At 42.4% G+C, this 15,425-nt stretch overlaps 3 protein-coding genes across 15 annotated transcripts in view; 1 reads left to right on the forward strand and 2 right to left on the reverse strand.

Moving 5' to 3' along the window:
• LOC106610073 (zinc finger protein 214) overlaps positions 1-15,425 on the forward strand; it is an 844,054-nt gene that overhangs the window by 244,451 nt on the left and 584,178 nt on the right. The gene's annotated exons all lie outside the window — the stretch shown is intronic.
• Positions 1-15,425, reverse strand: part of LOC106610072 (neurotrophin receptor-interacting factor homolog) — a 437,457-nt gene that overhangs the window by 216,743 nt on the left and 205,289 nt on the right. The gene's annotated exons all lie outside the window — the stretch shown is intronic.
• On the reverse strand, positions 441-12,098 carry LOC106610102 (oocyte zinc finger protein XlCOF20). The gene is made up of 3 exons (XM_014209271.2): positions 11,630-12,098; positions 3,144-3,274; positions 441-2,786 (listed from the first exon to the last, which is right to left on the reverse strand). The coding sequence occupies exon 3, from the start codon at positions 2,414-2,416 to the stop codon at positions 1,616-1,618; it is 801 nt and encodes a 266-aa protein (XP_014064746.2). The 5' UTR covers positions 2,417-2,786; positions 3,144-3,274; positions 11,630-12,098; the 3' UTR covers positions 441-1,615.

Raw genomic sequence — 15,425 nt, forward strand, 5'->3', positions numbered from 1 at the left:
TAACTATTGTAAAAATAGATTATGTCTGTAAAATGTATATAGTATGTATAAGCTGGAAGTAGAAGCATATGTGTTATTGTTTATTAGTTTTCTCCAATTAGGGGTGGTAGGGTTAGCAGGGAATAATAAAGGAAAATATATTTTTAAAGTGTGTGTGTGTGTATACATTTTCCCAAAAATATGGGGGATTGGAAATTATGCAGACAATTACATTGATGTAAGCGTCAATCTATCCGCAATATTAAAGCCAAAAACACAATAAAAAAATAAGTCAGACAAACATGATTAAACTATTTTGATGTGTACAGTAGGTGTTTGGTAGTGTTTGGATATGTGTAGATATATTTATTAAGTGTAAATTGGTTATAAAGTGCTGTTGGGTGGATGCAGAATAGGGTAAGATCAGATGTGATGTATACGAAAGAGAATCTCAACAAAAGTCTTAGACTAAAAAGTCCCATTTTGTGTTTATTAAACATAAACAAGTTAATACACCATATGAAAACCACACACACACACACACACACACACACACACGTCTCAACTACAGAGCTGCATGAACCTGATGAACTTCATTCATTTTCACATTAAAATAATATCTTGGGAAAAATATTAAGTTGTTCAATGGAAGTAATGAAAGATGCATTTGTAAACATCATATAGCCTACACAGTACAAACAATATGTTAACTACTTTTTAGGCGTATACATGTCTTATACAGTGAGTGTACAAAACATTAGAAACACCTTCTGTTCTCTCTAGACTTGGTACCGAAGCACCAAGTCTAGGTCCAAAAGGCTTCTTACCAGCTTCTAACCCCAAGTCACAAGACTCCTGACTCTGTACCGGTACCTCCTGTATATAGCCTCGCTACTGTTATTTTACTGCTTAACACTTACTTTTCTTAAAACTGCATTGTTGGTTAAGGGCTTGTGAGTAAGCATTTCACTGTAAGGTCTACCTGTTGTATTCGGCGCATGTGACAAATACAATTTGATTTGACCTTCCTAATATGGAGTTGCACCTCCTTTGGCCCTCAGAACAGCCTCAATTCGTTGGGGCATGGATGGACTCTACAAGGTGTCAAAAGCTTTCACCAGGGATGCTGGCCCATACTGACTCGAAGGCTTCCCACAGTTATGTCAAGTTGGCTGGATGCCATTTCGGTGGTGGACCATTCTTAAAACACACGGGAAACTGTTGGACATTGCAGTTCTTGACAAGCTGGTGCGCCTGGCACCTACTAACATACCCTCCCCGTTCAAAGGCACTTCAGTATTTTGTGTTGCCCAGTCACCCTCTGAATGGCACACATACACAATCCATGTCTCAAGGCTTAACAATCCTTCTTTAACCCGTCTCCTTCCCTTCATCTACACTGATTGAAGTGAATTTAACAGGTGACATCAATAAGGGATCATAGCTTTCACCTGGTCAGTCTATGTCATGGAAAGAGCGGGTGTTTCTAATGTTTTATACACTCAGTGTATATTCCACAATGTCTGGGCCTTGCACTTCCAACACTCTTAGTTGTTGCAGAAATTGAAAATCTACCTTTAATGCAGGCTTTGATCTAAACGCCAGAAGCTATCAAATGGAATGGTTACTTTCTATGTTATAGAGTGGAATGGGTTTTCTCCTGATGTATTCTGAGGTAGCTCCTCTCCGAGAACCTCTTCCCGCAGTGCGTACAGGCGAACGGCCTCTCTCCCGTGTGGACCTTCAGGTGCCTCTTCAGTTTGTCCTGGCGGGAGAACCTCTTCTCGCACTGGGGGCAGCTGTAAGGTTTCTCCCCTGTGTGGACCCTCTGGTGCCGCTTCAGGGTGCCAGCCTCGGTGAAGCGCATGTGGCACTGGGTGCAGCTGAATGGTTTCTCCCCTGTGTGGACCCTCTGGTGGATCTCCACCTTCTGGGGGCAGCTGAAGCCTTTGTTACAGAACATGCAGAGGAACCGTTTCTCTTTACTATTGCCTGATGTTGCTCCCCCTCCCCGAGCCTGGGCTTTAGCCCTGTTGTTTGAGTTCAATCCCTGATCGAAAAAGACATGGCTGTGTGAATCTGAAGATCCCATCGACGTGGACACAGAGTCTCGATCTCTGAGCGTGTGTAAAGGGGAGTGGGTCGCAACATTTGGATTTGTCTCTAAGCTTTCCCTGTAGTCTAAAAAATCTCTGCCCTGCGAGTGTCCTTCTCCTAGGTGATTATCTGCATTCCATGTAGAAGGAACGTCGCCCTCCAATTTCACAGTCACTTCATTTATGACAAGCCCCTCCCCTTTCTTATCCAAGTACCCTTCAGAGTATACACTACTACTGTACTGATTCCAGTCCCCTATAGACAGATCAGTCTGTGTCTCTAAATCCAGGGGCATGTTGCCAGAGTCCTTCTCTGTAGCGTAAGAACAAGACAGGATCATCACCACCAGTGTCTAACGCGTCACCATCTCCATCCCCACGGGAATTAACCGTCCTCTGGCTCTGGTGAAATACCGGTAAATACTCTGAGCCGGGGGCAGGAGGACAGCCCAGTCTCCCCAGACCTGGGTCTGATATTTGGTCAGGTCCTGTGTGTAAGAGACTGTGTGTTACAGTTAACGTCTTGGTGTCCGTCTTTGACTTGAGGACGGCGTTCAGCGTTCCATTGACCTCCGTGATGCTGCGTCGGGTCCTGGGCTGCGCTGCGGCGGTGGTAGGGTCCTCGACTCCAGTCTGGATGTTTCTGCTGTGCCGTGGGTCCTCGTCTCCTTCAGACCTCTCTAGCTTGAACCCAGGACCTGCATCTGCAGACTGACAAGAAGAGGGGAGGTTATTTCCGGTACATGCGTAGAATTGGATAAGTCTCACAAGCTCCCTTATGGCAAATGTACATGTGAATGGCTGAAGGGTGCCTTTCCGAAATAAATGGGCCACATTTGATTTACAAAGTAACTGTAATTTGTAATGCAACACTATTACACTAAGCCAGGGCTCTCCAACCATGTCCCTGGAGAGATACCCTTCTGTAGGTTTTCACTTCAACCCCAGTTCTAAGTAACCTGACTCAGTTTATCAACCAGCTAATTATTAGAATCAGGTGCACTAGATTAGGGTTGGAGGACAGGACAGTAGCCCTCCAGGAACAGGGTTGGAGAGCCCTGCACTAACCTCTATCACGACAACATGCTGGGTTGAGGATCCACTCTCCTCATCAACAGTAATTGGTTGGTCATCATTCCATGTATTGTGTCCCGCTGGCTTCATAAAACTCCTGTGGCCTCCAGTGAGATGTCCTTCACCTGAGAGAGTGATTGGGTGAAAAGCGGTTGTTAGGTTAACTACAGTGGTATAGACATCTTTCTGTGTTTGCAAACATTGCCACACAAGGGAAATGCATGCAATTTGATTACTGAACACAAGGGAGTAATCTGAAAACACACCAAAAAAACATACATTCATGAGAAACATGTAAATGTATTTCACACTACCTTTGGATTATAATAGGATTTTAAGCCTTGTGTGAAGTCAAAAAACTATATTTGCCTGTGTTTTGCATGTACAGTACCAGTCAAAAGTTTGGACACCTACTCATTCAAGGGTTTTTCTTTATTTTTACTATTTTCTACATTGTAAAATAATAGTGAAGACATCAACTATGAAATTAACATATGCAATCATGTAGTACCTAAAAAGTGTTCAACAAATCAAAATATGTTTTATAATCCTCGAAGTCAAATCAAATTTTATTGGTCACATACACTCGCATTAACATCTGCTAACCATGTGTAATGAAATGCTTGTGCTTCTAGTTCCAACTGTGCAGTAATATCTAACAAGTAATCTAACAATTTCACAACAACTACCTTATATACACACACACACACACACACACACACACACACACACGTGTAAAGGAATGAATAAGAATATGTACATATAACTACAGTGGGGGAAAAAAGTATTTGATCCCCTGCTGATTTTGTACGTTTGCCCACTGACAAAGAAATGATCAGTCTATAATTTTAATAGGTTTATTAGAACAGTGAGAGACAGAATAACAACAAAGAAATCCAGAAAACCGCATGTCAAAAATGTTATAAAATGATTTGCATTTTAATGAGGGAAATAAGTATTTGACCCCTCTGCAAAACATGACTTAGTACTTGGTGGCAAAACCCTTGTTGGAAATCACAGAGGTCAGACGTTTCTTGTAGTTGGCCACCAGGTTTGCACACATCTTGGGAGGGATTTTGTCCCACTCCTCTTTGCAGATCTTCTCCAAGTCATTAAGGTTTCGAGGCTGACATTTGGCAACTCGAACCTTCAGCTCCCTCCACAGATTTTCTATGGGATTAAGGTCTGGAGACTGGCTAGGCCACTCCAGGACCTTAATGTGCGTCTTTCTTGAGCCACTCCTTTGTTCCCTTGGCCGTGTGTTTTGGGTCACTGTCATACTGGAATACCCATCAACGACCCATTTTCAATGCCCTGGCTGAGGGAAGGAGGTTCTCACCCAAGATTTGACAGTACATGGCCCCGTCCATCGTCCCTTTGATGCGGTGAAGTTGTCCTGTCCCCTTAGCAGAAAAACACCCCCAAAGCATAATGTTTCCACCTCCATGTTTGACAGTGGAGATGGTGTTCTTGGGGTCATAGGCAGCATTCCTCCTCCAAACACAGCGAGTTGAGTTGATGTCAAAGAGCTCAATTTTGGTCTCATCTGACCACAAAATTTCACCCAGTTGTCCTCTGAATCATTCAGATGTTCATTGGAAAACTTCAGACGTACATGTATTCTTGAGCAGGGGGACCTTGCGGGCGCTGCAGGATTTCAGTCCTTCACGGCGTAGTGTGTTACCAATTGTTTTCTTGGCGACTATGGTCCCAGCTGCCTTGAGATCATTGACAAGATCCTCCCGTGTAGTTCTGGGCTGATTCCTCATCATTCTCATGATCATTGCAACTCCACGAGGTGAGATCTTGCATGGAGCCCAAGGCCGAGGGATATTGAGAGTTATTTTGTGTTTCTTCCATTTGCGAATAATCGCACCAACTGTTGTTACCTTCTCACCAAGCTGCTTGGCGAGGGTCTTGTAGCCCATTCCAGCCTTGTGTAGGTCTACAATCTTGTCCCTGACATCCTTGGAGAGCTCTTTGGTCTTGGCCATGATGGAGAGTTTGGAATCTGATTGATTGATTGCTTCTGTGGACAGGTGTCTTTTTTTTTTTTACAGGTAACAAGCTGCAGTTAGGAGCACTCCCTTTAAGAGTGTGCTCCTAATCTCAGCTCATTACCTGTATAAAAGACACCTGGGAGCCGGAAATCTTTCTGATTGAGAGGGGGTCAAATACTTATTTCCCTCATTAAAATGCAAATCAATTTATAACATTTTTGACATGCGTTTTTCTGGATATTTTTGTTGTTATTCTGTCTCTCACTGTTCATATAAACCTACCATTAAAATTATAGACTGATCCTTTCTTTGTCAGTGGGCAAACGTACAAAATCAGCAGCGGATCAAATACACCCCCCCCCACTGAATATGGATGAGCGATGGCCGTGCGGCATAGGCAAGATGCAGTAGATGGTATAGAGCACAGTATATACATATGAGATGAGTAATGTAAACATTGTTTAAAGTGACTAGTGATACATTTATTACATCCAATTTTTTATTATTAAAGTGGCTAGAGATTTGAGTCAGTATGTTGGCAGGAGCCACTCAATGTTAGTGATGGCTGTTTAACAGTCTGATGGCCTTGAGATAGAAGCTGTTTTTCAGTCTCTCGGTTCCAGCTTTGATGCACCTGTACTGACCTCGCCTTCTGGATGATAGCGTGGTGAACAGGCAGTGGCTCGGGTGGTTGTTGTATTTCATGATCTTTTTGGCCTTCCTGTGACATCAGGTGGTGTAGGTGTCCTGGAGGGCAGGTAGTTTGCCCCCAGTGATGCGTTGTGCAGACCTCACTACCCTCTGGAGAGCCTTACGGTTGTGGGCGGAGCAGTTGCCGTACCAGGCGGTGATACAGCCCGACAGGATGCTCTCGATTGTGCATCTGTAAAAGTTTGTGAGTGTTTTTGGTGACAAGCCAAATTTCTTCAGCCTCTTGAGGTTGAAGAGGCGATGTTGCGCCTTCTTCACCACGCTCTCTGTGTGGGTGGACCATTTCAGTTTGTACATGATGTGTATGTACGCCGAGGAACTTAAAACTTTCCACCTTCTCCACTGCTGTCCCGTCGATGTGGATAAGGGGGTGCTCCCTCTGCTGTTTCCCGAAGTCCACGATCATCTCCTTTGTTTTGTTGACATTGAGTGTGAGGTTATTTTCCTGACACCACACTCCGAGGGCCCTCACCTCCTCCTTGTAGGCCGTCTCGTCATTGGTAATCAAACCTACCACTGTAGTGTCGTCTGCAAACTTGATGATTGAGTTGGAGGCGTGCATAGCCATGCAGTCATGGGTGAACAGGGAGTACAGGAGAGGGCTGAGAACACACCCTTGTGGGGCCCCAGTGTTGAGGATCAGCGGGGTGGAGATGTTGTTTCCTACCCTCACCACCTGGGGGCGGCCCGTCAGAAAGTCCAGGACTCAGTTGCACATGGCGGGGGTCGAGACCCAGGGTCTCGAGCTTAATGACGAGTTTGGAGGGTACTATGGTGTTAAATGCTGAGTTGTAATCGATTAAAAGCATTCTTACATAGGTATTCCTCTTGTCCAGATGGGTTAGGGCAGTGTGCAGTGTGATTGCGATTGCGTCGTCTGTGGACCTATTGGGGCGGTAAGCAAATTGGACTGGGTCTAGGGTGTCAGGTAGGGTGGAGGTGATACGATCCTTGACTAGTCTCTCAAAGCACTTCATGATGACGAAAGTGAGTGCTACTGGGGCGATAGTCGTTTAGCTCAGTTACCTTAGCTTTCTTGGGAACAGGAACAATGGTGGCCCTCTTGAAGCATGTGGGAACAGCAGACTGGGATAGGGATTGATTGAATAAGTCTGGAAACACACCAGCCAGCTGGTCTGCGCATGCTCTGAGGACGCGGCTAGGGATGCCGTCTGGGCCGGCAGCCTCGCGAGGGTTAAAATGTTTAAATGTTTTACTCATGTTGGCCGCGGTTAAGGACAGCCCACAGGTTTTGGTAACGGGTCGTGTCAGTGGCACTGTATTGTCCTCAAAGCGAGCAAAGAAGTTGTTTAATTTGTCTGGGAGCAAGACGTCAGTGTCCGCGACGGGGCTGGTTTTCTTTTTGTAATCCGTGATTGACTGTAGACCCTGCCACATAAGTCTCGTGTTTGAGCCGTTGAATTGTGACTCTACTTTGTCTCTATACTGACGCTTAGCTTGTTTGATTGCCTTGGAGGGAATAGCTACACTGTTTGTATTCGGTCATGTTTCCGGTCGCCTTGCCATGATTAAAAGCAGTGGTTCGCGCTTTCAGGTTTGCTCGAATGCTGCCACCAATCCATGGTTTCTGGTTGGGGAAGGTTTCAATAGTCACCGTGGGTACAACATCACCGATGCACTTGCTAATATACTCGCTCACCGAATCAGCGTATACATCAATGTTGCTGTCTGAGGCTATCCGGAACATATCCCAGTCAACGTGATCGAAGCAATCTTGAAGAGTGGAATCCAGTTGATTGGACCAACGTTGAACAGACCTGAGCACGGCGTTTCCTGTTTTAGTTTGTGTCTATAGGGGTCGTGAATTCGATATGCTGATAAAATTTAGGGTGCCTTGTTTTCAGATTAGCTTTGTTAAAATCCCCAGCTACAATAAATGCAGACTAAGGATATATGGTTTCCAGTTTACAAAGTCCAATGAAGTTCTATCTGGGCGGTTGAGGTGTCTGATTTGGAGGGGATATACACGGCTGTGATTATAATCGAAGAGAATTCTCTTGGTAGATAATGCAGTCGGCATTTGATTGTAAGGAATTCTAGGTCAGGTGAACAAAAGGGCTTGAGTTCCTGTATGTTATGATCACATCACGACTCGTTAATCATAAGGCATACGCCCTTCTTCTTACCAGAGAGAAGTTTGTTTCTGTCGGCGTGATGCGTGAAAAAAAAACGGGTGGCTGTACCAACTGATAACATATCCCGAGTGAGCCATGTTCCCGTGAAACAGAGAATGTTACAATCTCCGATTGCCTTGGTGACAGCTTTGCACACTCTTGGCATTCTCTCAACCAGCTTCATGAGATCGTCACCTGGAATGCATTTCAATTAACAGGTGTGCCTTGTTAAAAGTTCATTTGTGCAATTTCTTTCCTTCTTAATGAGTTTGCGCCAATCAGTTGTGTTGTGACAAGGTAGGGGTGGTATACAGAAGATAGCCCTATTTGGTAAAAGACCAAGTCCGTATTATGGCAAGAACAGCTCGAATAAGCAAAGTGAAACAACAGTCTATCATTAATTTAAGACATGAAGGTCAGTCAATGCGGAAAATGTCAAGAACTTTGAAAGTTTCTTCAAGTGCAGTCACAAAAACCATCAAGCGCTATGATGGACCTGGCTCTCATGAGGACCGCCACAGGAAAGGAAGACCAAGAGTTACCTCTGCTGCAGAGGATAAGTTCATTAGAGTTACCAGCCTCAGAAATTGCAGCCCAAATAAATGCTTCACAGAATTCAAGTAACAGATATATCAACATCAACTGTTCAGAGGAGACTGTGTGAATCAGGCCTTCATGGTCGAATTACTGCAAAGAAACCTCTATTAAACAAATCAAAATATATTTTATATTTGAGATTCTTCAAATAGCCACCATTTTCTTTGACAGCTTTGCACACTCTTGGCATTCTCTCAACCAGCTTCACCTGGAATGCTTTTCCAACAGTCTTGAAGGAGTTCCCACATGTGCTGAGCACTTGTTGGCTGCTTTTCCTTCACTCTACAGTCCAACTCATCCCAAACCATCTCATTTGGGTTGAGGTTGGGTGATTGTGGAGACCAGGTCATCTGATGCAGTACTCCATCACTCTCCTTCTTGGTCAAATAGCCCTTACACAGCCTGGAGGTGTGTTGGGTCATTGTCCTGTTGAAAAACAAATGATAGTCCCACTGAGCCCAAACCAGATGGGATGGAGTATCGCTGCAAAATGCTGTGGTAGCCATGCTGGTTACGTGTGCCTTGAATTCTAAATAAATCACAGACAATGTCACCAGCAAAGCACCCCCATACCATATCACCACCTCCCATGCTTTACGGTGGGAAATACACATGTGGAGATCACATGTGTATTTCATCTGTTGGAACCAAAAATCTCCAATTTGGACTCATCAGACCAAAGGACAGATTTCCACCTGTCAAATGTCCATTGCTCGTGTTTCTTGGCCTAAGCAAGTCTCTTCTGCTTATTGGTGTCCTTTAACACTTTTTTGGTTACTACTTGTCACTATTATTCTACAATATAGAAAATAGTAAAAATAAAGAAAAACCCTTCAATGAGTAGGTGTTCTAAAACTTTTGACCGGTAGTGTATATTTATAAGAAAAATGTGGAGCTTGCCTGTTTTGCATGTTATTTTGGCATTAATACCTGTCACATATCAGTTTGCAAACAAACGTAAAAATATATATAATTGAGCTAATAAAGCCGCATATAAACATGGTCTCTTTTTTTGCTTTCTTGAGTAAAGCAGCTCCAAAATGCAGGTGTTTCAGCTTAGCTCAGTGCTTTCTGTGGTGTTAGGGTGAGCCAGCAGAAAATAGGAGCATTGCGCCATGATTGGCTTAGTGTTCTGTCACTCATGGGGACACTACGTCATCGCCAAGTTTAAGTCTTTAGTAAGGGTAGACATCCAAAGTTTCAGCCCTTTGGGTCCTGCCATAGAGTTATATTACAAGTGCCCTTCCAAGAAGGCTCAAGATCATTGGCCACAGATAAAATTACATAAAATCACATTATATGTACAGTAGCTTTGACTTGATGTCAACATCTTACTTTCAAAGTCTTAGTTAGCAGTCATCATCATGAATCAAGTCGACAATTTACTGGCAAATCCTTTTTAATCCTTGTCATATGAAGAGAAATTATAGATAAAACGTATCGGTGCTCATCGGCCATTGGACAAAGATTACGCGACAAGTTTGAAATCGCACATTCAACAAGGAGTGGTATGGAAGGTATCAGTGGCTAACTGCAAGCATTGCAAAGCAACCACTAGCCTGCTGTTCAATGGAGTGGCTGTGTGTTTTTTCCCCGAATTCCCACCATAAATCCAAATAATGCCAGACTTTGATGACAAAATTTGCCCACAAAGGACCGCCCCGCCACCTTCTTGTTTAAGTGACATCACAAAGTGAGTGCTTAACATTCTATAATAGAATTGTGTTATTTGACGCAAGACCCAAATGGCATTCAATGTGCCTCACCCTAATCATTTGGTATATTTTCACCTCTTAATTTCACCTACTGTTCTAACTTGGTGGTGCACATGTAGCCTATAACCTGTTTTAGAGAAATGTATTCATTGAATATTGTAAGAGCTTTCATTGTCTGTTTATATGCCCCCTTTATTTATCCTACGGTTCTGACTTGGTGTACAGGGAAAACACTGTAAGAACGGCCCATGTTCTGAATTCTGTCGCTGTACATTTCAAAAGTGCTCAACAAATAGTTATGACTACGTCCGTTGTCGCTTGCTCATTGTCTTAATCAAAATTACAGATTGCCTCATCCGCTTGTCTTCCCTTATGCCATAGTTTGTACATCTCAATTGTCAGTAGAAACCACATTTGTTTAAGCAAGTTAGCCATGTTTTTTTTAAAGGCAGTAAATGAGGCTGAATGAACTGTTTCACTGCCAGACAAGGCTCGACTGATAGCCAGGTGTAGCAGTGGTAAGGTGTTGGGACAGCTTTATGTAGGCCCTAACAGTTTGTGGGCACCGTTTGTCACCGTTATAGTGCAATTCATGTATTGTTTGGTGTTGTGGCTTTGCTGGCATGCATCCCACATTTAGTTTTTTTTTGCCCCACCAAGATTTACATGGTAAAATCGCCACTGGTCTCATCACAAATCAACTGCATTACACTTTTTTTTTTTAAACAACTTCAACCAGTAAAATGGCTCTTGGGCAAACTTTAGGCCACTGGGCTCCCGAGTGGCGCAGTGTTTGAGGCGTCACTACAGACACCCTGGTTCGATTCCAGGCTGTATCACAACCGGCCGTGATTGGGAGTCCCATAGGGCAGCGCACAATTGGGCCAGCGTCGTCCGGGTTTGGCCGTCATTGTAAATAAGAATTTGTTCTTAGCTGACTTGCCTAGTTAAATAAATAAAATACTACAGCCTATGTCAATGCGCGTTAGCATTCTAGCTAGGTAAAATAGGTATTTTACAAAGATCCCAAACAAAAATAATTAGTGTCTGTTCAAGCTATAATAAACATTGTAAGCGTATGACATCCCCAAAATATGGTGAATGTTTCTTCGAGGCAGCGACGCTAACTGCTTTAATTCTTCATCCAACAGTCTCGCTTATCTGGTTAGAATACGATAGTGTCTTTGCACAAGATAGGTAGTTAAGTAATCACGGACATTTTTCCATACTATCCGAAAACTGACCAAGACCCAATTCTTGGTAAAACATCTGAACACATGGGAAACGGGGCGACAGCACCCTCGGCCTTCTGCAACATGTACCTCTTGCCAATCCTGTTTTGTATCGTTCGAGGATCTTGACACTACTGGGACGACGCTCCCGTGCCACCTCCAGTTCCAGTAGCTGTAGTTTCCTCCGTAATCCGCTGTTTTCTTTCTGGCTTTGAGAAATTTCCAAACGAAACACTGCATAGTCGTCGTCTACGAGTTTACAGATCTCTGCCACGGCTGCATTCGCTAGCACCTCCATGACAGATGCTATTTGAGTGTGAAAACCCATTTCGTTACAGTTAGCCATTGTTAGCAGCTAGCTAAATAGCATTACCTAGATAACATACATCAACAAGTGCTTTCACCAACACGAATTAAACACGACTTGGGGTAAGTATGTGATACTGGGAAGTTAAATAAGTCATATTTTGAGTTCCCGGGTGTTAACAAAGGTCTAAATAACTAAAACGCTAAGTGACGAAATTGTTCTCGTTCACTTCCGTGTAAGGATCTTATTGGTTGGCGTCATAGCTAAAGGGTGTGGTTAAGTGAGAGATGAACGCGTGCTGTTCTTTTAGTTACGGTTACTACACATCAAATGTCCTATGATCAGTATATTTCAAACTCAGAGCAGACTTGTTTATAAAGAACAGTGTGTTAGCAAGAATATAGTAGAATAGAAGTAATTACTTTATTCCATCTACATCACCTCAGTAAGGTAAATATTCAGCTGGGCCGTATTAATTTGTATTTTATTATATGCATTACGCCGATTCTGTTGCAAAACGTTTCTTAAATGGAAGCAAATGGAACGATACGGGGAGGGACCTACATAGACTGTAAAAAGAATGGGGACATAACTGAATTTGTTCAATAGAAACTCTCGTTTTACTTGCACAACTGTTTGGACGAACGATTACATCCCTGTCCTTGTTCTTCCTAGGTTTACTGTCTCTAAAAACAGGGATTTACACAAGCCTGTTTCAAATGACAAGTGAATTACCCTCCTAAACAGACGTTAAAATGTCCTACATGGATTAAATTTGTAGAGAACAGTCAGTCTGGAATATCATGTACAGGTTCACATTTGTTTATGTTTAATATTTGCCCCCAGTCATCACAAGACCTGAAGGCTTCAGGCCATTTACTGACAACAGCTTGAAGTCAAGGACTTTTTGTAAAGATCCCATACCACAGATGATAGATAAGCGTGTGAGCTCTTGGTTTTTAATAACGGAAACGGTTAAGAGGGACTTGACTTGAGCATGTTTTGGTCGTTGTTGCATTGATGAACACAGTGACATGGTGACGTACATCAGTATAATTACAGCCAATAGTATGTGGCCGAGTAAGTAAATTACTAAGTGGCAATGTTTGCTACAGCCATGGGGGGTTCATAGCAATAATACACATAACAGATATGGGAGATATGCGTGCATGGGACATTTGAATTTCAAAACACTTGGACCATAGTAATAACGAGCTTTTGCTTGGATTGTATTCAAAAAAATACGAGAGACATGTAAGCTAAGCCTTCTAAGGTCTCACGTACGTGGGACATACAACATTTCAAAGCACTTGCATACAACTGTCTGACGTCATTGAAGCACGCAACGTCACACTTATTGAAGAATGAAGCCAAGTCTGCTGCGAGGAGTAGCAGGAGACAGGGGAAAACCTGAAGGAGTAGGAGTAGAAGGATAGGAGGAAGAATTGTTGGATAGCGGTGATTCTATTTAATTATTAAGTGGAGATCTCTCAACAATTATTCTCATTCACATTGCTAGTAGTCCGTGACAAATATCAAAGCTAAGCAGGGCTTGGCTTGGTTAAACCCCAGGATGGGAGACCAAAGGCATAGCTGTAGATAAATAAACACTTCAGTAGGAAGTGCTGTCCATCCTTAACCATGACAACTCATACCTGAACATGTATATACAAATATTGTATTTTTCTTATAGTAATTGTCATGGTTTTTTATATGTTGACATAAAAACAATGTGAAATTATAAGAAAGGCATTTATTTTGTAGAGGTTACATTATCAGAGCATACAGTGCCTTTAGAAACTTTTCATTCGTCTTGACTTATTCCACATTTTGTTGTGTTACAGCCTGAATTCAAAATGTATTCAATATTTTTTCCCCTCACAAATCTACACACAATACACCATAATAGCAAAGTGAAAACATGTTTTTCGATTTTTTTCAAATGTATTGAAAATGAAATGCAGATATGTCATTTTACATAAGTATTCACATCCCTCAGTCAATACATGTTAGAATCACCTTTGCCAGCGATTACAGGTGAGTCTTTCTGGGTAAGTCTCTAAAGCTGCTCACATTGACAGTTAATCAAATCTAATCTAAAATTAATTAATCAAATCTAATTTATTTGCATATCTGATTAGAATCTGTTATATTTCCTGTATTCTGAACAGTCAAAAAGCACATGGAATCGAATATTTCAAGCCACATTTTTGTAGGTGGTTTGAAGTCAGATACAAATCTGATTCCTGGCCACACAAGTCATATCCGATTATTTTCCCTCAAGTGTTTTTTTTAGACTGTTATTCGGCATAGCTTGTTGCTTGCTGGCTACTCTGACAATTGGACAAAAACATGTGGTTATGTAGATAACTAGCTTGTTAATTGTTTACATACAAATACGTGAATGTGCTAGAAAACTAAACAGCTATGGCAGCTAGCTAGTTGACGGCTGTGACTCGCCAAAAAATACTTGTTTTGAAAGTTGGATCATCTTATCCTTTGAGTCTTTAAACGTGTTCTTAACCTATGATTTTGAACATTCAAAACAACTGGGAAACGTCCATGGCAAGCATTGTTGTCACCTTAGCTTGCTACATCAGCACAAGCACCACCACCAATTGGCCTACACCACTGCACACACACCCGTCGTTACTATGACAACTAGTGTATCTTTGTCAGCAAATGACTGCTGTCTGAACACACACATCCGATTTTGTCAATTGTAATTTGCTGTTTGGACAGTCAGTAGTCCAAAACGGATTTGAAAAAGAAATCTGATTTGAGCGTTAAGGCCTGCAGTCTGAACAAGCTTAAAAACCTCTTGCGGATCAGTCCCACCTCGCCAACATCCAGTGAAATTGCAGAGTGCGAAATTCAAAATACAAAATTCGTAATATTAAACATTCATGAAAATACAAGTGTCTTACATCGTTTAAAAGCTTAACTTCTTGTTAATCCAGCCGCTTTGTCAGATTAACAAAAAGGCTTTATGGCGAAAGCATACCATGCGATTATCTGAGGACAGCGCCCGCATACAAAAGCATTACAAACATTTTCTAAACAAGCAGAGGCGTCACAAAAGTCAGAAATAGCGATACAATAAATCACTTACCTTTGTAGATCTTCCTCTGTTTGCAATCCCAAGGGTCCCAGCTACATAACAATTGTTCGTTTTGTTCGAGACAGTCCTTCTTTATATCCCAAAAAAGTCAGTTTAGTTGGCGCGCTTGATTCAGTAATCCACCGGTTTCCCTCATTCAAAATGCATACAAAGGAATCCCAAAAGTTACCAATAAACTTCGTCCAAACAAGTCAAACAACGTTTCTAATCAAACCTCAGGTACCCTAATATGTAAATAAATGATACAATTTAAGACGGAAAATAGTATGTTCATTACCGGAGATAAATAACGAAGTGCGCGCCCTCATCCACGCGCGCCACAATACTACAGCCAAAATGGGAACCACCTAGAAAAGCTACAAATTCTAGCTCATTTTTCAAAAAACAGGCCTGAAACTCTTTTCTAAAGACTGCTGACATCTACTGGAAGCCCTATGAACTGCAATCTGGGAGGTATT

This window comes from Salmo salar, chromosome ssa08, assembly GCF_905237065.1.
Source record: "Salmo salar chromosome ssa08, Ssal_v3.1, whole genome shotgun sequence".
NCBI lineage: Eukaryota > Metazoa > Chordata > Actinopteri > Salmoniformes > Salmonidae > Salmo > Salmo salar.

Bases quoted from the DNA above. Each gene is read 5' to 3' on its own strand.
- LOC106610102 (XM_014209271.2), bottom strand. From the start codon at position 2,416: ATGATCCTGTCTTGTTCTTACGCTACAGAGAAGGACTCTGGCAACATG.